This window comes from Mustelus asterias, chromosome 22, assembly GCF_964213995.1.
Source record: "Mustelus asterias chromosome 22, sMusAst1.hap1.1, whole genome shotgun sequence".
NCBI lineage: Eukaryota > Metazoa > Chordata > Chondrichthyes > Carcharhiniformes > Triakidae > Mustelus > Mustelus asterias.
In genome coordinates, this window is record NC_135822.1 from 63,067,923 (window position 1) to 63,090,256 (window position 22,334).

At 45.7% G+C, this 22,334-nt stretch overlaps 1 protein-coding gene across 8 annotated transcripts in view; it reads left to right on the top strand.

Moving 5' to 3' along the window:
- Positions 1-8,183: 8,183 nt before the first annotated feature.
- Positions 8,184-22,334, top strand: part of nsd3 (nuclear receptor binding SET domain protein 3) — a 77,452-nt gene continuing 63,301 nt past the window's right edge. For 4 of the 8 annotated variants that reach the window (XM_078239394.1, XM_078239400.1, XM_078239398.1 and 1 more), the window contains exons 1-2: positions 8,184-8,568; positions 20,161-20,885. In XM_078239394.1, coding sequence (XP_078095520.1) covers positions 20,205-20,885 — 681 coding nt within the window. In that variant the 5' untranslated portion in view covers positions 8,184-8,568; positions 20,161-20,204. Of the gene's footprint in view, positions 8,569-16,885; positions 17,155-20,160; positions 20,886-22,334 lie in introns of those variants that run through there. The other 4 variants (XM_078239396.1, XM_078239399.1, XM_078239395.1 and 1 more) reach the window with 3 other exon arrangements.

The window sequence follows — 22,334 nt, forward strand, 5'->3', positions numbered from 1 at the left end:
ACACCTCCTAGCTCTCTGAACCTTCTGTACGCCTCTCTTTTCTTATTCACCAGGTTCATCACAACCTTCGTGCACCACGGTTCCCGTACCCTACCAACACCCCCCTGTCTCATCGGAACGTTGTCATGCAGAGCTCCAGACAAACATTCCTTGAAAATCCTCCACTTTCCTTCGGTACTTTTCCCCAAGAATGCCTCCTTCCAATTTACCCGTCTAATTTCCTCCCTGATGACACTGTATTTCCCTTTACTCCAGAGAAACACTTTCCTAGCCTGCCTGATCCTATCTCTTTCCAATGCTATCGTGAAGGAGATAGAATTATGATCGCTATCCCCAAGATGCTCACCCACTGAGAGATCCTCCACCTGTCCAGGTTCATTAGCCAGCACCAGATCAAGTACAGCCTCTCCTCTAGTAGGCTTATCCACATACTGTGTCAGGAAACTCTCCTGGACACACCTAACAAACTCCTCTCCATCCAAACCCCTAGCCCTAGGGATATTCCAATCTATGTTTGGGAAATTAAAATCTCCCATCACGACAACTCTGTTATTCCTACATCTCTCCAGCACAACATCCAGAAGAGGATGTTGTGCTGTCAGTGTTAATTGATTATGGCATGACAAGATAGATTATGAACAATACTATGGAAGGTAAGTATTTACCTCAAAATTATGGTTTTATGACAGGAAATTATACAAACTAAGGTTATATTCCCAGAATTTAGAAGGTCAATGGATAATTTGATTGAAATTTTCAAGATATTAAGGGGAACAGATGAAGTAAATAGTAAAAAGCTACTTTCCCTGGTTCGGAATTATTGGTCAAGGGACCATTGTTAAAGAATGCCAGGACATCAGGAGTGAAATTAGGAAATGTTACCACTCAAAAAGGATGACAGAAATTTGTAATTCGCTTCTGCAAACGGCATTTAACGCTAGATCAATTATAAATGTCAAATTGATAGATTTTTGTTATTTAAAGGTAAAAAGGTGATAAGGAGAAAAAACAGGCATATGATTTAAGGCACAGATCAGCCAATCATTAAATGGCAGAACAAGTTTGAAGGGATGAATTGTCTTTTCCTGTCCTATCTTCCTAAAACTATAGCTGCCAATCTGTTGTATGGTGGGATAGATCTTCAAAATTGCTGAAAAGAGAGAAATGTTGCTGAAGATTTTTGCTTTGCAGTCCTCAGGACAAATGCAAGATTGCCAAATGTTAAAAGTTTATTTTATTCGTGTCTCAAGTAGGCTTACATTAACGCTGCAATGAAGTTACTGTGAAAATCCTCTGGTCGCCACACTCTGACGCCTGTTTGGGTACACTGAGGGAGAATTTCGCATCTAACCAGCATGTCTTTTGGACAGAAACTTTTGGGAGGAAACCGGAGCACCGGGAGGAAACCCATTAAGACATGGGGAGAAGGTGCAGACTCTGCACAGACAGTGACCCATGCCCGGAATTGAACTCGGGTCCCTGGCATTGTGAGGGCAACTTATCAGTTTCTTAATCAAATGTCCCCATTTATGTACAGTTAAACTTTACTTCCCAAAACTAAAAAAGATATTCCAAAGAATTTGAATTATAGACTAGATTTTCACAACAATATGCACAACTAGGGTAAGTTAATATTCCATCTTTGAGAGCGATGAAATCACCTCCTGATTCCTCACGTACAATTCAGCTACTACACTATTTTGAGATTCAACAACTGCACTATTTTTAACTGTTCATACTGGAGTTCTAATTTCTGACTAATTCTTTCAGCATGATGCCACCACTGGACATGTCTTCCCCTCATAGCCCCTTCCCCCCCATCAGCATTCCAGGGACCATTCCTTCCATGACATCTTGGTCCATCCACTCCTCCATCACCCCCACCCTTATCCCCTTTTGATGGCAACTTCCCATGCAATTGCAGAAGGTGCAACAAGTGCCCTTCTGCCTCCTCCCTCCTCACTGTCCAAGGGCCTAAACAGTACTTTCAGGTGAAGCAGTGTTTCTCTTGCAATTCCTTCAATCTGGTCTACTGCATTCTCTGCTCCAAATGTAGTGTCCTTCACATCAGGGAGACTAAATGCAGACTGGGTGACCGCTTTGCAGAATAGTTCACAAGCATGGTCCCAATCTTCCAGTCATTTGTGATTTCAACTCAGCATCTTGCTGTCATTCCCACATGTCTGTCCTCGACCACCTGCAATGCTTCAGTGATGCCCAACTGGAGGAACATCACATCATACACCTATGACTGTGTGGACAAATTCCCCTCCAACTCCATTTGACCGTATGGGTCAGATCGCAAACAACGATGAGACAGAGTACAGGAAAGAGATAGAGAATCTGGTGAACTGTGCGATGACAATAATCTCTCCCTCCATGTCAACAAAACAAAGGAGATAGTCATTGACTTCAGGAAGCATAGTGGCGGGCATAATCGATCACATGTCTATCCCTCTTCAGTTCTGTCGAAGGGCCATATGGACTGGACACGTTAACTCTGTTTCTGTCTCCACAGATGCTGCCAGATCTGCTGAGTTGATCCAACATTCTCTGTTTTTGTTTCCTTTTAGCATATTGATTAATTAATGATAATACTGATTTTCTATCTCTAACTTGCTCCTCAAGCAGCTGCTTCTCCTGCCCTTCCGTTCACAATAGACCTTCTCTGATGAGAGTGTGCTGAAACATTAGACCCTCTCTGTCTGCCTATCCACCAGATATATATTTATGGAACAAATCCCTTTCTTGTTTAAGTACTCCTTGAGACCAATCCATATAATGATCAGCACACAGCACCTGTGGTAATACTATATTTGTTAAATTAATTCCAACTGGTACAATTATCACACATTGAAAATCCCCACTGTGACCTGAGCAACCTGACCTTGAATGTCTCGTGTTTCAAGCTCCCACAGACACTGATGGCCAGATCATCTATATTTTTGTGATGTTGATTGAGAGACAATGTTAACCAGGACATTGGCGATAACTCCCTGACTCTTCTTTGAAATAACACCAAAGGATCTTCCATGACCACCTGAGAATAGACAGACACCCTTTGACTCTGTCTACACTTTCACTGCCTCGGAAAAAGCAGCCAGCACAGTCAAGGACCCCACGCACCCCGGACATTCTCTTTTCCACCTTCTTCCATCTGGAAAAAGATACAAAAGTCTGAGAACACATACCAACCAACTCAAGAACAGCTTCTTCCCTGCTGCTGTCAGACTTTTGAACGGACCTACCATATATTAAGCTGCTCTTTCTCTACTCCCCAGCTACGACTGTAACACTATATTTTGCACCCTCTCCTTTCCTTCTCCCTTGTGTGCTGTGTGAACAGAATGTTTTGTCTGTATAGTGTGCAAGAAACAGTACTTCTCACTGTATCCCAATACATATAATAATAAATCAAACCGGGGCTGGGTTTAATGTCTCATTTGAAAGATGGTAGAACATGGGACTGGAGTATCATCTGGAACTTTTGTACTAAAGTCTCTGGGGTGGGACTTGAACTCACACCTTTCTGACTCAGACTGCAAACTGCTACAAACTGAGCCGAACCTGATGTACCTGACCTGTCTATATGCATGTATTCTATGCATGAATTATAGTCTGAATTGTGACAGTGTACAGTATGAAGGGCACAGTGCTGGTGGTCTAAGTCTCGAGAGTTGAGGATGAAATCGAGATTCACAGTCTACTGCTGTTACTGTGCAAATGCTGCATTCTTGAGGTGTTTGCCTTTGATAAGACCTTAAACCCAAGGCATATTCTGTTCTTCCAGATGGAGTTAAAAGACTGATGGCACCATTTTGAAGCGAAGCGGGTGAGTTATGCTGTGGCCAATATTTATCCCTCACCAGATCTCAGGAAAACAGATTGTTATCACGTTGTTGGCTGTGGGAACTTGCTGTGTGCAAATTATCTGTTGACTATTAATGATGAAACACTTTGGAACACCATGAGATCACGAAAGGTGCTATTTAAACGCAAGTTATTTTTGTCTTGGCTGGTTTCCCACATTCTACTATCCAGGAACTTCAGGTCAACCAGATCTCTGCTCCCCGTGTTCTCAGTCACATCAATTGGAATTCAACCATCCCCCTTTTTCTCAAACAATTTTCCAGCATTTTCTGTTTTTGTTTCAGATTCCAGCATCCGCAGTATTTTGCCTTTATTTTTAAATTCTCATCCTTGTTTTCATTCTTGGCCATTCGGCCCCTTGAGCCTGCTCTCCCATTCGATAAGACCATGGCTGATATGATTGTGGCCTGAACTCCACTTTCCCATCCGCTCGCTCATTACCCTCATCGATCAAAAATCTAATTTAGCCTTATTCAATGAGAATTGCACCCATACACTCCACAGAATTGGTCTGGATCTCAGGATGCCTTGTTCTGGCAGCATTTTTACTATGCCACCAGCTCCCTTCAATTGGATGATGCTGAACTGTTAGCCAAATAATCATGTTTTCAATATTTTTATACCTAGTAAACAGAATATTTGGAGAGAAATGTTCAAAAGAAAAGAAAAAGTTATGTTTTTGATTTGACTTATTATTGTCACATGTCTCGGCGGCACGGTAGCGCAGTGGTTAGCACTGCTGCTTCACAGCTCCAGGGTCCCGGGTTCGATTCCCGGCTCGGGTCACTGTCTGTGTGGAGTTTGCACATTCTCCTCGTGTCTGCGTGGGTTTCCTCTGGGTGCTCCGGTTTCCTCCCACAGTCCAAAGATGCGCGGGTTAGGTTGATTGGCCATGCTAAAATTGCCCCTTAGTGTCCTGAGATGCGTAGGTTAGAGGGGTTAGTGGGTAAAATATGTAGGGATATGGCCTGGGTGGGATTGTGGTCGGTGCAGACTCGATGGGCCAAATGGCCTCCTTCTGCACTGTAGGGTTTCTATGATTTCTATGACAGTGAAAACTATTGTTTCCTGCAAGCTATAGACAAAACATACTGTTCATAGAGTACACAGGGAAGAAGGAAAGGATCGGGTGCAGAATATCATGTTGCAGTTACAGATTGGGGTGCAGAGAAAGATCAGCTTCATACGAGGTAGGTCCATTCAAAAGTCTGATGGCAACAGGGAAGAAGCTGTTCTTGAGTCCGTGTTTTAAGACTTTTGTATCTTTTTCCTGTGAAAGAAGATGGAAGAGAGTCTGTCCAGGGTGCTTGAGGTCCTTGATTATGCTGGCTGCTTTTCCGAGACAGTGGGAAGTGTAGACGGAGTCAATGGATGGGAGGCTGGTTTGGACTGGGCTGCGTTCACAACCCTTTGTGGTCTTGGTCAGAGCAGGAGCCATACCAAGCTGTGATACAATCAGAAAGAATGCTTTCCGTTGTGCATCTGTAAAAATTGGTGAGAGTGGTGGAAAGATGTGCTGGTTAGGTGCATTGGCTATGCTAAATTCTCCCTCTCTGTACCTGAACAGATGCCGGAGTGTTTTCTTTTACCCATTCATGGGATGTGGTGTCACCGGTTGGGCCAGCATTTATTGCCCATCCCCAGTTGCCCTTGGAGGGCCGTTGAGAGTCACATATAGGTCAGACCCCAGGTAAGGACGGCAGATTTCCCACCCTAAAGAGCATTAGTGAACCACATGGGTTTTTCCGATAATCGACAATGGTTTCACGGTCATCAGTAGATACTTAATTCCAGATTATATTTTATTGAATTCAAATTGCACCATCTGTCGTGATGGGATTCGAACCCGGGTTCCCAGAGCATTAGCTGAGCTTCTGGGTTAATTGTCTAGCGATAGTGCCACTCGGCCATCATCTCCCCTGTGGCGACCCAGGGATTTTCACAGTAACTTCATTGCAGGGGGGTGGGGGGGAGATGGGGGAATGGGGGGATTGGGAGGGGATGGGGGTTTGGGAGGGGATGGGGGGATTGGGAGGGGATGGAGGGATTGGGGGGGGATGGAGGGATTGGGGGGGATGGAGGGATTGGGGAGGTGGGGGAATTGGGGAGATGGGGGAATTGGGGAGATGGGGGAATTGGGGAGATGGGGGATTGGGGGGATGGGAGGAGGTGGGGGATTGGGGGAGATTGGGAGATGGGGGGATTGGGGGGGTGGGAGGATGGGGGGATTGGAGGGGTGGGAGGATGGGGGGATTGGGTTTGGGGGGATGGGGTTTGGGGGGATGGGGTTTGGGGGGATGGGGGGGAGGATGGGGGGATTGGGGGTGGGGGGAGGATTTGGGGTGGGGGAGGATTGGGTGGGGGGGGATTGGGGGGATGGGGATTGGGGGGATGGGGATTGGGGGGATGGGGATTGGGGGGATGGGGCGATTTGAGGGGATTGGGGAGGGATGGGGGGATTGGGAGGGGATGGGGGATTGGGAGGGGATGGGGGGATGGAGGGATTGGGGGGGGGAATGGAGGGATTGGGGGGGTGGGGGGATTGGGGGGGGATGGGGGGATTGGGGGGGATGGGGGGATTGGGGGGGGGATGGAGGGATTGGGTGGGGATGGGGGGATTGGAGGGATTGGGAGGGGGATGGAGGGATTGGGGGGATGGAGGGATTGGGGGGGATGGAGGGATTGGGGGGGATGGGGGGATATGGGGGGATGGGGATATGGGGGGGATGGGGGATTGGGGGGGAGGGGATGGGGGATTGGGGGGGATGGGATGGGGGATTGGGGGGGTGGGGGGATTGGGGGGGTGGGGGGATTGGGGGGGGATAGGATGGGGGGTTTGAGGATTGGGAATGGGGGGGATGGGGGATTGGGGGTGGGGGATTGGGGGTGGGGGGGATGGGGGATTGGGTGTGGGGGGGATGGGGGATTGGGGGTGGGGGGGATGGGGGATTGGGTGTGGGGGGGATGGGGGATGGGGGATTGGGGGTGGGGGGGATGGGGGGATTGGGGTGGGGGGGATGGGGGGATTGGGGGTGGGGGGGATTGGGGGGGATTGGGGGTGGGGGGGATTGGGGGTGGGGGGGATGGGGGATTGGGGGTGGGGGGGATGGGGGATTGGGGGTGGGGGGGATGGGGGGTGGGGGGTGGGGGGGATGGGGGATTGGGGGTGGGGGGCTGGGGGATTGGGGGTGGGGGGGATGGGGGATTGGGGGTGGGGGGATGGGGGATTGGGGGGATGGGGGATTGGGGGTGGGGGGATGGGGGAGATTGGGGGGGATGGGGGATTGGGGGGGATGGGGGAGATTGGGTTTGGGGGGGGATGGGGGATTGGGGGTGGGGGGGGATGGAGGGATTGGGGGGGATGGGGGGATGGGGGGATTGGGGGGGGATGGGGGGAATGGGGGGGATGGGGATGGGATTGGGGGGGATGGGGATGGGATTGGGGGGGATGGGGAGGGGATTGGGGAGGGGATTGGGGGGGATGGGGAGGGGATTGGGGGGATGGGGGAGGGGATTGGGGGGGATGGGGGAGGGGATTGGGGGGGATGGGGGAGGGGATTGGGGGGATGGGGGAGGGGATGGGGGATGGGGAGGGGATTGGGGGGATGGGATGGGGGATTGGGGGGAGATTGGGATTGGGGGGGAGATTGGGATTGGGGGGATGATTGGGATTGGGGGGAATGGGGATTGGATTGGGGAATGGGGATTGGGGGTGTGGGGAATGGGGGATTGGGGGTGGGGGGAATGGGGGATTGGGGGTGGGGGGAATGGGGGATTGGGGGTGGGGGGAATGGGGGATTGGGGGTGGGGGGAATGGGGATTGGGGGTGGGGGGAATGGGGGATTGGGGTGGGGGGAATGGGGGATTGGGGGTGGGGGAATGGGGGATTGGGGGTGGGGGAATGGGGGATTGGGGGTGGGGGGAATGGGGGATTGGGGGGGGGAGGGGAATGGGGGATTGGGGGGGGAGGGGAATGGGGGATTGGGGGGGGAGGGGAATGGGGGATTGGGGGGGGGAGGGGAATGGGGGATTGGGGGGGGGAGGGGAATGGGGGATTGGGGGGGGGGAGGGGAATGGGGGATTGGGGGGGAGATTGAGGGGGGGGAGATTGGGGGGGGGGGGGGAGATTGGGGGGGGGGGGAGATTGGGGGGGGGGGGAGATTGGGGGTGGGAGGCTCCAGGCCAGCCCGGGAGGGTTGGCAGCAGTGCTGCGCCTCCATTCAGCAGCTTGTCCACAGGGCCCGGGGACTACAGCTCCCGTGCTGCAGCGCGGCGCGCGCCGAGGCCGGCAGCCAATGGGCGCGCGGGGGTTTGGGCGCTGAGCGCGCGGCCCGGGGCCTTTGTGCGGCTGTGAGGGGGGGAGAGAGAGAGCGGCCAAAAGCAGCACCGACACCCGGAGAGGCAGAGGCCTGGGCCCCGGCAAGGAGCAGGCCCAGCCCCCGAGCGGCAGCTCCAAACACACTGCCCACCACCCCCACTCCTCCCAGAGCCTGACAATGGCAGCTCCACACATCTCCCCCTAACCCTCCTCCTCCTTCCCCCCCTCACCCCCACCCCCTCTCCCTCCGCCCCTTCCCCATTAAACTGCGAGCGGCCTGGACATCCTCCCCTCCCCTCTCTCTCTCTCTGTCCCTGGATTAATTCAGCCCCATCAAGCTTGAGCCTCCCTGGCTCTGACTATAATGGAACAACCTGCAGGTAGTGTTGTGTTTTATTATTTAAAAAAAAATATCCACAACTTGATTTTCAGATTATATATATATATATATATATTTCTCCCTCAAGACACTCAGCTTTCATTTGATGTTATTGACAGGGCTGGTCATTCTTGAAAGGGGAGGGGGGAATGGAGGAGGAGGTTGGTACTGTGTTTTTTTTAATTTTGGCTTTGATGGGGGAGAGGGCAGAGGAAAAGGGGGTGATGGAGTGAGGATGGAGAAGGGGGGGGGGGGGGGAATGTACAATGTTGATTTAAAGGGGCACTGGCAGCCATGTTGCTGCTGCTGCTTCTGCTGTTGCTACTTGTCTCTCCCTGCTTGCTGACTGACTGAAGACGAAAAATGAAGTTTTATGTCAAAATCCTACATTCTGGCCTGCCTTTCAGTGTAGTTTTACTTGCACTGGATGTCCGGCATTCATTCTATTCCTTCCTCCCTGACCACCACCACCTCCTCCCTGTGTTCAGACATTAAGATGCCTTTATCTTTTTTAAATTTCAATTCTTGCAGACTTGGGGTGGCGGGGAGGGACAGAACTCCCATCTGTCTGAGCTGTCCAAGAGCTAATTTTGAAAAAAAAAGTGCTTTTGGCAAGTCAATATTCCTGCCTTGTCCACTTCTGATGTTTTATGTTTATCCTCACTAATTTAGAAGTTGACCATTAAAATGTAACTGTCATTTAGGAAAAAACAGGGAGGAATGTTTATGAACAGAAGTGATATTTGCTGATGCAATTGATGAAATTGAAAAGTTTATTCGGTGTATTATGTGGTTATCAAGTTTTCTTAAAAGAAATCTGTATTGATTTATTTTGCAGACTGTTGCTTTTTAGATTCATATGGCACAGAAAGGGATCATTTGGCCCACAGTGTCTGTCCCAGCTTTTGAAAGTGCTATCTTGTCAACTCACTGTGCTGTTTTCCAGGAGCCATGTAAATCTGTCCTCTCCAAGAATATATCCAGCTCCCTTTTGAAAATTTTAAAATATGCTTCCATCATGTTTTCAAGCAGTGCATTAAACAACATGATAAAAGCCAAACACTGCCGATGCTGGACTCTGAAACAAAAAGAGAAAATGCTGGAAAATCTGACGACGGGTCATCCTGATTTGAAACATCGGCTCTATTCTCACTCCATAGATGCTGTCAGATCTGCTGCGATTTTCCAGCATTTTCTGTTTTTGCATTAAACATCATAACTCATTGTGGAAAACATAAATTTCCTCCTCTCCCTTCTGGTCATTTTGCCAAATGGTTTAAATCAGTGCCTTCTCATTGCTAACCATTCCACCAGTGGAAACTAGATTTCTCGATTTACTTTTATCAAAATCTTCCAGAACTTTTACTTTTATTCAATCTCCACTCAACACTCACTGCTGTAAGAACAATTTCAGTTTATCTAGTCACTCCAAATATCTAGTCACTCCAAACAACAAAAGTCCTTCATCATTGGTACCATTCTTGTACATTGCTTCTACAGCCTCTCCAAGACAGTGACATCCTTTCTGAAGGGTTATTGGATACAATGCACCAGCTGAATAAGTGATGTACAAAGGAGCAGCTTCGCTCCCTTGTGTTTTTGTACTCTATGCCTGTATTTGGAAAAGCAGGAATTCTGAATGTTTTTTTTTAAAACGGCCTTCCCAACTTGACAGGCCACCTTGAAAGGTTTGTTTGGGCAAACCCCACTGAGCCTTTCTGTTCCTTCATTCCCATTAACATTGAATCATTCATTTATAATGCCTCTTCTTCATTCTAAGATGTATCAATGTGCACTTCTCTGTCAGTATATCTGTTGCCTTCTTAATTCTACTGTGCTCCTCACTGTTAACTGCACTTCTGAGTTTCATATTATCCACAAGCTTTCAAACTATATGCTAAATACCCAAGTCCAGGTTGTTAACATATGTATAAAAAAAGAACTAATCCTAATACTAGCCTCTGGGGTACATCACTGTATACCCCACCCCTTTCAGTGTGAAATGTAACTGTTTTTGACTTTCTACTTTCTGTCCCTTAACTAATTTTGTCCCTACACTGCCATTTTTCCCCCTCATGCCTTGGGTTAAAATTTTGTTAACAGGTTTTATTTGTATGTGATACTTTTTCCAAACACTTTTGGAATTATTTTTGTGAAGTCCATATAGATAGTGTTTTTCATTACTTCATTAAACAATAAAATCTGACAGTTTGTTTTCGACAAATCGATACGTCACTTATAATCAGTGTTTTTCCAGGTGACAGTTATTTTTTTCCCCCCAGATTGTCTCAAACTTTTCCCCACCGCTGATGGTGGGCTTATTGGCCTATGTTCGCTGGGTTTATCCTTTTTAAACAGGTGTGTCACATTTTCAAACCTCCAGGCCTCTTGCAAAATTCCTATATCCAATGAGACTTTTAAGGGGCGTCTGGACAAATACATGAATAGGATGGGAATAGAAGGATATGGTCTTTGGAAGGATAGGGGGTGTTAGTTCAGACAGGCAGCATGGCCGGTGCAGGCTTGGAGGACCGAAGGGCCTGTTCCTGTGCTGTAATTTTCTTCGTTCTTTGAGAGTTGAAAGATTGTAGCCACAGCATCCACCATCTCTACCCTTGCTTTATTCAGCAACCAAGGATGTATCCCATCTGGACGTTTCAACTTTAGACACTACCAACCTTTCAATTACCTTCTGTTTATCAATTTTTATCCCATCCAATCTTTCTTCTGCTGTGACGATGGAAACATCGTCCTATTTTGCGATAACTGTGCATTGCTTATTCAATATCTCAGCCTTGTTTTCCGCCTTCATGAAAAGGTCTCCTTTTTTGGACCCTAATTAGCCCTACTTTCTCTCTCTGCCCCGCTCCCTCCCCGACCCTATCCTTTTCAGTGTTGCTATTACTGTTTTATTTATGATTTGTGAAAAAAATTCTGGCTATTACTTATCTGCAAATTGGCATGTGAAAGGCTTTGTGTATATCGAAACATAGAAACACAGTAACTACAAGCAGGAGTAGGCCAATCATTTTGATCATGGCTGATCATTGAATTCAATCACCTGATTTCCCCCCCTTCACCTCCCCAGATCCCATGATCCCTTTAGCCCCAAGAGCTATATCCAATATCTTCTTGAAGTCAGACAACATTTTGGCTTCAGCTACATTTTGTGGTAGTGAGTTCCACGCATTCACCACCCTCTGGGTGAAGAAATTTCTCCTCACCTTAGTTCTAAAAGTTTTACCCCTTATCCTCAAACTATGACCCCTAGTTCTGGACTCCCCCACCGTTGGGAACATTCTTTCTGAAATTACCCTGCCTAACCCTGTTAGAATTTTATAAGTTTCTATTATAAGTATCCCCTCTCACTCTTCTAAATTCCAGTGAATATAATCCTAACCGACTTAGTCTCTTCTCATATGATAGATCTACCATCCAAGGAATCAGCCTGGTAAATCTTCGCTGTGCTCCCTCTATAGCAAGGACATCCTTCCTCAAATAAGGACACCAAAACTGCACACAATACTCCAGGTGTGCCTCACCAATGCCCTATACAATTGCAGCAAAACATTTCTATCGCTATGCTCAAATCCTCTCGCTATGAAGGCCAACATACCATTTGCCGCCTTCACTGCCTGCTGTACCTGGGGTGCTTACTTTTTGCACTAACAGTTTAAATAATTCAAGTGAGAGAATGTAGAGATGTGCAAAATTGTCTGATTGCAGTGAGGCTTGAACTTAAATTAAGGAAATTTCTTGACTGGAGGAGAAGTCTGACTGCGAGATGTCAAATATATCACTTCCTGATTTCCCCACCAGCTGTTGTTTACCCGTATAGAAGTTCTTGTGTGCCATATTGGCCAAGTTCTCACCAAAACAGCCACGTGGTCGATAGCACTACCGCTGGCAGGCTCTGGCGTGCTTTGTGAATAATCCTGAGCATGTTGTTAGTGTACGAATGACGTCTTGCAAATGACATTGGTAGCTGACACTTGTTATCTCAGTTCATATTTAAGGAAAGGCTATTTTGATGAGATGCTGGAGGACTGTCTGTGGACTCATAGCCCAGCATGAAATGGCTGCCCCATGAGAAAACGTTGAGGGAGGAAATAAAGCCTCTTGCAACATTACTCTTTACCAAAGACTGCATTATTTAAAACCCTTAGTCAGCTTTCAGTGCTCACTGAAGCTTTTAAAACTGTACGGTTCAAGACTCCAGATGCAACAAAGTGGCAGCATCAAATTGTGTCTGTTATGAGAAAGTGGAGGAAAAAAAGCTTGTTACATAATATGACACTGTGAGCTTGTACGTTCTCTGTATTCTGAAGCATCGGATTGTTGCATTATTATTAAAATTCATTAAAGAGTGGGTACAAAGTGATTGCTGAAATTGATAGTAGCTTCTCGGGAAAGGTATTATCCAAACCAGTGGAGTCAGAGTAATATTTTTCACCCTCAATTCAGGGTTATTTCTTTCGTGGCAAAGCAGCAAATAATAGATACTCTTTGTCTGGAAAAAAATGGAGCTTAAGAATAATTAATAATGTCATGCATTTGACAAAACAATTTTTATTTCTCAGGTGATGTGCTTTCACTAATAACATTATGCTCATCGAGCAGCGCTGTGACTGTTTTTCAGTCCCCAGGACCAGATTGGCCTTTCTGATAATGATGGTGCTACAATTTTCCAAATGGCTTCGATGACATTTTCGAGAAGGCCCTGTTTTTGCTTTGTTTATTTCAGATTGTAATTCTCTTTCATCCCCCCCCCCCCCCCCCCGGGAAGGGACGTGGCCAGGGTTAGTTCTCCAGCTTTTACCTCTTCTACCTTTTGTGCCACTTGAAAATGGTTTGACTGAACAGGGCATTTTGATGCAGACGGAAAGGATGTGGGTTCGTGCTCAGAAATCACGCAAGTGCCTCTTCTTGTTGGCTCCCCTGTGGGGAGGGAGGGAACGAACGAACGAACATGAGCAGCTGAGTCATTCCGTGCACCAACAAGCTGCTCAGTTGGTTCATACACATCTGTGAGCAGGTTCCTTTCCAACCCTTTTTCAGCATGGAAAATGTGTAGTATTGTGAGGTAGAAATGTCAGCACCGACGTTTGCTGTGTCGACAAACACCGATGGTGAAGCACTTCCTTAGATTATTGTTCACTCCTTTACTTGATGACACACCATCAGTGCCTGGATTTTTTTCTTGTGTTCTGTTTTGCAGTTATCACCACAAATATGCAAGCGTTGCTCGCTGAAGCAACCCATCAATTTGCAATATTATATGGTTATATAAATTCTTGCAGCTTTTAACTGTTAAATGAGGTTTTCCATTTTCCCCCCCATACCATTTCTCTGCACCCCAAACACCCAGTTTCCTCTCTTCCTCTTGAAGCCACTGCATATGTTGAAACATTTGCCTGAGGTCTGAACAAATGTATATTTCTCAAGGCCTTGTTAGAATCTGGCCTGACTGATGAGACTTAAATTCTTTTTCTTTCTATCCCCATCCACATTGTAGCCCCAAAGCCAATTGATTTGATTAATTATTGTCACATGTATTAGTATACAGTGAAAAGTATTGTTTCCTGCACGCTACACAGACAAAGCATACCATTCATAGAGAAGGAAAGGAGAGAGTGCAGAATGCAGTGTTACAGTCATAGCTCGAGTGTAGAGAAAGATCAACTTAATGCGAGGTAGGTCCATTCAGAAGTCTGATGGCAGCAGGGAAGAAACTGTTCTTGAACTGGCTGGTACATGATCTCAGACTTTTGTATCTTTTTCCCGACGGAAGAAGGTGGAAGAGAGAGTGCGTGGGGTCCTTGATTATGCTGGCTGCTTTTCCGAGGCAGCGGGTAGTGCAGACCGTGTCAATGGACAGGAGGCTAGTTTGTGTGATGGATTGGGCAACATTCACGGCCTTTTGTAGTTTCTTGTGGTCTTGGGCAGAGCAGGAGCCATACCAAGCTGTGATATAACCAGAAAGAATGCTTTCTATGGTGCATCTGTAAAAGTTGGTGAGAGTCGCAGCTGACACGCCAAATTTCCTTCGCCTTCTGAGAAAGTAGAGACATTGGTTGGCTTTCTTAACTATAGTGTCGGCATGGGGGGACCAGGACAGGTTGTTGGTGATCTGGACACCTAAAAACTTGAAGCTCTTGACCATTTCTATTTCATCCCCATTGATGTAGACCGGGGCATGCTCTCCACTCCACTTCCTGAAGTTGATGACAATCGCCTTCATTTTGTTGACATTAAGGGAGAGATTATTGTTGTCGAACCATTTCACCAGATTTTCTACCACATTCCTGTACTCTGTCTTATCATTGTTTGGGATCCAACCCACTATGGTGGGATCGTCAGCAAATTTGAAAATGGAGTTGGAGGGGAATTTGGCCACACAGTCATAAGTGTATAAGGAGTACAGAAAGAGCTGAGCACACAGCCTTGTGGGGCACCAGTGTTGAAGAGGATCATGGAGGTGGTGTCACCATTGCCGCTTAAAGTGTATGAACCATCTCCATTTAGACCACAGTTATGATAATTGAAGAATGTTTTTTAAAAAAAATTGGATCAGCCAATAATTTAATTTTTTAAAAATGAGAATTACTGCATAGTTGGAATAAGGTAACTTTATATTGAATAGAGTGTCGGGTATCACTTGAAGACCTTCCTGGTATCTGGGGACTGACTGGTACATTAACCCATTAAGTATGTTTAGATGTTTTTATTCCCTTGAATAAGATCAGTAGGGAACTCTGTTTTTTAAAAAAATAGTATCAGAATGGCGAGTATTGCAGCAGAACTATCGTTCTTCAATTGAAATTAATTTGATGTAGGCCAGTGTTGCTGCTTTAGTTACAAAGTAATGGACATTTTGTGAGTTAATTTTAAAAATACATTCAACAATGCAGTGTTTTCCATTCTGATGGGGGGTTTGCAACAGGGAATTGACTGAAGGAATGACAGCATGCTGTGATATTTTCCAGTGATGGAAGAAGCATTGACGGGATTCAGCTCATAGTGAAAGGGCTCGAGTCTGCCTTTTGAATTCTGGTTTACAGAATGTTGTATGGATGTACGGGCCCATGAGTCAAACCTTAAAACTTGAAATAATTCTATTTATGAAGTGGGCATTTTAAAATGCCAAGTTTGAAATTTCAGAGGCCCAATTTTCTCGCAAGACTGTGTTCTGATCAACAACAGCAGAAATTTGTGTCTGTAGAATGTCTTTAACATAATACAATGTCCCAAGGTACTTCGTGGGAGTGTTTAGAAAGCTATATTTGACAGCAAGGGACACAGTGAGGTACTCGGACAGATGACCAAAAGCTTGGCTTTAAGAAGCATCTTAAAGGAGGAAACAGAGTTGGTGAGATTTTGGGAAGAAATTCCAGAACTTGGGTTTCATTGATAGTTGAATCAGATCCTTCAGGTTGAAATGCAATACTTTTTCACGTAGCACTGTGTCAAACATGGATGTTATTATTTAATTGCCCTCGTGAATTGGTCAGTTGAAGTCAATTGTAAAGCATATTCAGTGTGTTTGAGGAGACCCCCATCCACCCAGAGAGAACATTGACTTTTTGTTTCTTAGCATGTTGATAGCTGTGCTGTGTATTTGAAAATTAAGAAAGGGGAAAAAATGATTCAGTATCTCTAATCTTGTGTGGGAGGGAAATGTGTGTCAGTTCTAAGTGATATAGGCAGGCACATGTGAAGTAAAGAATTACTGTACCCTGGGCATCCCCTCCATTGTTTGGTTTTACAGGTTTGCACCGTGCTGATGAGAACCTCTGCTTTTTTGGCCACTTATTTGTTAAAATTTATTACTCCATCCTTAAAGTACAAAGCCAATGCTCAGAATGGACTGGGCAAACCCAAATCCATTCCCTGCTTGCTCCAAAAACCAAACTCGGAATACAATTGAATCCAATTCAAGGTCCTCGAGAGAGAGAGAAACATGATCCAAGCTGACAAGATCAGGCATTGCACACCATCTTGAGCTTGATCTGAAGCTTGATCTTAGCCAAAAGGCCGAGAAGCATTTTTCTTCATTTGTCTGTTTGTCTCTGCTTTATTTGGATCTGCTGTTGCATGTCATAATATGCCTTCATTCACACCCCTCTTCCTGATACTAGCAATAGAGACTGCAGCCGATTTTGTGCTGGTGATTGGATTACTGGCTGTATCTTTGTTATTTAAGTGCTGCCGTAAAGTGTGTTGTTGCCGTGCTGTTTTTAGATGTCATCTTTTAAAAATAGAAAAGCTTCTTGGCAGTCTCCTGTTCTTGCATTCTTACGCACACAGAATGAGTAACTAGGCATGTGGAGGAGGAGCAAAGAGGAAGCACAGCACAGTACAGTGCACTGATTTCAACAGAGTGTTGTTTAGAAAGGTTTTGAGCAGGCGTCCACTTCTGACATTTATTGGCAGTGATTTGAAGGAAATGTTCTCCAGTGACTGCACCCAGAATCCCATTAGCTTAAATCAGAAAGTACCTTGGACAAATCATCGTAGCTTGGTTTCATATTTTGGTTTCGTTTTTGAAATTCGTAATCAAATATGGGAGTCTGAAGTTGGTAATGGTGTATGCTTTTTTTTCTTTTGAAGATTATTGACAAATAGTTAAGGCGTTTATATCACATGTTATTGCATAATATAATTTCCTTCATGTTTATATCTCTCTCTCTCTCTCTCTCTCTCTCTCTCTCTCTCTCTCCCCCCCCCCCCCCCCCCTCTCTCATAAAAAGGGTCAGGCTTATGTTGCATCTGTGTAATTATTGATTTCTCATGTTATGTCAGTGACTGGGAGAAATAAATATCCCGTTTAAAACTGGCTTCACAAGCTGATCAATCGCTGGGTTCTTTCTGAAGCAGTGTTGTTTTGTTGTTGTTGGGATGTTTCTTGTGTGCTCGTTTTCAACGTACACAACATCATGAGAGTCCATGTTCCAGTTCCTCACAAGTGAAAATGGTGCAGTAGAATATAAATAACTTGACAAATCATTTTCTGCTGTGAGCATATCATTCTCAAGCATGCTTGGTTAACACCCAAATAACTCAGATTTGAATAACATTTCCAAAAGTGACTTCTGAAGTGGAATGCTGCGTCAACAGTGAACACAACAAATTCTCAGCATTGCATGTCTTGCCTCTTTTTTGCTGACATTTCTTGTGTATAGTTTTGCCCAGTATCTCTGGGCTGACCAGCAGTGATGACAATATTTTGGTTTGCGTGCCTGTACTTCGAGCACACAGTGAAAGCAATAGCTGTGAAACAAAGGTTTTTCAGGAAAAATAAACAGCCGTCTGGCAATAGGAAAACGAGAAATAATTCCTTTTGACCTGAACAGGATAGAGCAGTGTTCTCTGACAAGTGAATGACCACATGTTCTCCTGAAAGCTCCTCCATCCATTATCAGTAAAGCTCAAGATAAAATGTTCAGCACTGTGCTGGATCACCTGTAGACTTACACATTGAAGTCTTCCGTTCGCTCCACTCCATTTAAAATTTGGCCATTTCATGCTGCCCACCCTATTTACAGCTACGGCTTGAGGCTATTTGAATACTGGACATATAGAGTGCTCTCTCTGTGTGGCAGCACTGATGTCCTGTGCTCTTGAGCAACATGGGCTCTTGGGCGGCACGGTAGCACAGTGGTTAGCACTGCTGCTTCACAGCTCCAGGGACCCGGGTTCGATTTCCGGCTTGGGTCACTGTCTGTGTGGAGTTTGCACATTCTCCTCGTGTCTGCGTGGGTTTCCTCCAGGTGCTCCGGTTTCCTCCCACAGTCCAAAGATGTGCGGGTTAGGTTGATTGGCTATGCTAAAAATTGCCCCTTAGAGTCCTGAGATGCATAGGTTAGAGGGATTAGCGGGTAAATGTGTAGGGATATGGGGGTAGGGCCTGGGTGGGATTGTGGTCAGTGCAGACTTGATGGGCCAAATGGCCTCTTTCTGCACTGTAGGGTTTCTATGATTCTATGAACATCGTGTAATTGAATGGAAGGCTTTTCGCTCCCTTTCTATGCTTCTGAGTTCCTGATCTCAGTTACTCTTCTATTGACAGGAGTTTGGTACAAATCATTTTTCTGACGACAGGGAGTGGAATGGGTGGACAGGTGTTGTGAAATAGAGCCGTCCCCATGTGTATGGTGAGATTATTGATGGAAATGTGGAACTGAACAAACACTTCGCTTGAGGATGCGTTGCATGTTTCTTTTTATTCCAGTTCAGCTGCAATTGGGAGCATTATCAGAGAGTCTTAAGCTTCTGATGAGTGAGAGAGACCACCTCAGCAATGACAACTGTAGATTCACAAAAATGATATTAAGATAGAAAGACATTGCAGTGGATGTCATAATAATTGGAATTTCTTGGAGCAGAGGAAGTTGAGGGTGGATCTTATAGAATGTTGACGATTAAGAGTTTGAGAAAATAAATAGTACTGGATGATTTATCTTGATGGACAAAACAAAAGGCAGAAACGTAAGTTAGAGGGAATTATTTTCAAGCAGTTAATATGTAGACTGCTTTACCGCAAGAAGCTGTTGAAGCGCAAGTCAATTTAAAAGGGAATAGTAGAAGTAGAGAAATGTGAAATGATGTGTGGAAAGAGCCAGGCAATGGGAGTAAACAACAATGCACTTACATAAGGCCATTAACACGGGAGCGTGTCCCAGTGTGGTTAGATCATTGGAAATGTCTTTGATTGGAACCAACAGGGGTATTAGCAGAATAAATGTCCTGGCCTCCCCTTTGCATCAACATATCTACAAAGAGTATTTGAAACGTTTCCCCAAATAATAGTTAACATGTTTAAAACTTGGCATTACAATGGAAATCAGTTTTCATGTTCATGTCTTCTGGTGATTGACCAAGTTGTCAGATCAGATGATGTCAGATGGGTGGGGGAGTGGGGGGGGGAGGGGAGGGTGTAGGGGATGCGGGTTCAATTTCCTGTTCTTTGCTGCTTCATGCTGTTTGAGGTTAGATTGTTTTTAAAAGCAATTTGAATAGTTGGTTTTGAAGGCTCTGTAAACTTAATGCAAAATGTCTTCATGCTGCACCCTTCCCTATCTCTGGAACCTCATTCAGATCGACAACCCACTGACAATTCTATGTGCCGACAACTGTGGATCTCGCACACCCTCTCTCTCTTTCCATCTAACTGTTGGCAGTCATGTCTTCTTCTTCTGTCACTCTCTAATTTCAGAAATTGTTCTCCATCTCTCCACCTCTTGACCTTCAGGACACTCCTTGAAACTGATCTCTTTGCCCTATTTGGTCACCTCTCTCAATATCTCATTCTTTGGTTAGGTGGCAGATGATGCTCCTGGGAAGCACCTTGTGATGTTTTACAACTCGCAGGCAGGCAGTATATAATTGCAGGTTCCTGAGTGTTCATGACATAACCGTTCACTGGTGTCAGCAGTCAAGATAATCTTGAATAAGTTAATGAGTTAGTACGCATTTATTAAATCTTTTGGAGTTATGCGTTGTGTTGCATGTGTCCTATTTTAGCTGGAATTCTGTTAGAAATTGCTGCAAAGGATGAGGGCTAATGGTGTTTTTTTTTGTCATTGTTCCACAGGCTCAACAGGAGAGAGGGAAAGTTGAGGATGCGGGGGCAACACGATGGATCTCTCCTTCACATTCATGAAAGGTATCATGGGAAACACGATTCAACTGCCACAACAACTTATTGATTCAGCCAATATGAGGCAGGTTCCTGACGTTCTGAATGCCAGCAGTGGCATTAGGGAAGACAGAGGGCAATCCTATGAGGCTTCCCTACAGCAAGGGTTTATCTTTCCTGCTTCTGGTGCTGATACAGTCTCACCAGTCACCAACGGCTACTCGAGTGTTAATATGTATGAAACACCAAGCAAATACCCAGCATACTCTCAGCTCCCCAATGGATCTGCCAATGGCTATGGAACATATAGGAATTTTGGTTCCACTGACTGTTATACAGGAGGAAATTACTTGGTGAAACAGCCTGAGATTCAGGAGAAAGCGCCTTCTCCACCTGTTCCCGAGCCTGTCACCCCAAAGAAGACGGGCTCTCCGGAGATTAAACTGCGTATCACCAAAACTTACCACAACGGGAAGGCACTGTTTGAGTCCTCACTCTGTGGGGATCTCCTGAACGAGCAGCAAGCTCAGGCTGCGGAGTCCACAGTGGCTCGCAAACAAAAAAAGGAGAAAAAGAAAAGGAATAAGCATGATTCTGCCAGCGTCGAGAGCCAAGAGCATAAAGCTATCAAAGTGGAGCCTGAAGAATGCAAAACGATTTGTGGGAATCCTCTTGTCCAGGTACAGCTGCATATTGCACAGGAATGTTTAACATAGTTTTGTTAATTTGTTGGAATCAATGCCTGGTTCCATCAACATTGAAAAGGTTCTGTGTTCCAACCAAGTAAAGTCATAAGTATGACATTATGCAGGGATGGCACGGTGACACAGTGGGTTAGCACTGCTGCCTCACAGCTCCAGGAACCCGGGTTCAATTCCGGCCTTAGGTGACTGTGTGGAGTTTGCACTTTCTCCCCGTGTCTGCGTGAGTTTTCTCCGGGTGCTCCTGTTTCGTCCTACAATCCAAAGATGTGCGGATTAGGTGGATTGGACATGCCAAGTTATCCCTTTGCATCCAGAGATGTGTAGGTTAGATGGGATGAGCCCTGGTAAATGTGTGGGATTGCAGGGATGGGATTGGGGAGATGGCTTGGGTAAGATACTCTGTCAGAGAGTCAATGTAGACTCGATGGGCCGAATAGCCTCTTCTGCACTGTAGGAATTCTACGATTCTTCTTCTGTGTTAAGTAATTTACACACACTTTTGTTTTGGCGGTGCTCAAGTCTTTTTGTCCATTTGGACCTGTCAATGTCCTTTGACACAATTGGACCAACTGCGTTCTCTGCTATTGGCCAGAGTGTGACTGCTTTCACTTGGCTCCACACTGCAAGGACAATGTCAAAGTATCTGTTCCAATAGCTTCTTTTCTTGACCCAGCGCTGTTTCTCTGGAGTCCTTTGTCCTTGCTCCTTTCCCATTTCTCATCTGCATGCTGCCACTCCGTAATATTTTAAACATGTGGTTCTACCTCAGCACCATCTCGGCTGCTTCTGTGATTTCAGACTGCTTGACTGAGGTGCAATTTCTACCCCCTGGGAAATCGCCATTGTTAGCGATTTCATTCATCATCTTGGTCGACCATTTGCAATCTGTGTGCCCTATCAGACCGTAAGCTGAGCGTTCAATCCTCTGCCCCCTCACTCTCAAAGACAATTTATTTTTTCCTTCATACCACACTTATCTTGCTTCTGCCTTAGATTTTCTGCTGGTGAAACTCCTCATCCAGGTTTCTGTCACTCCATGTCTAGATTATTCCAGTGCCCGCATCTTCCACCCTCCATCAACTTCAGCTTATCTAGAATTCTTTTGTTAATATTCAAGCCTACGCGAACGCCCACTTGCCCACCAGCCCTCTGCTTGCTGACATATATTGGCACCTGGTCCAGAAACATCTCGACTTTCAAAAACATTTTCGTCCTGTTGTCATATTTCTTCATAGTTGTCTCCACTCCTATATGGAACCTCATTCAGGCCTCCGACCCATTGAGAACTCTACATGCTTACAACTGTATATCTTGCACATCCTGCTCTGTCTGTTCATCCAACTGTTGGCAGTCGTGCCTTCATCTTCCGTCGCTCTAACATAGAAATTCCTCTCCATTTCTTCACCTCTTTCTTGTCTTTCAGGA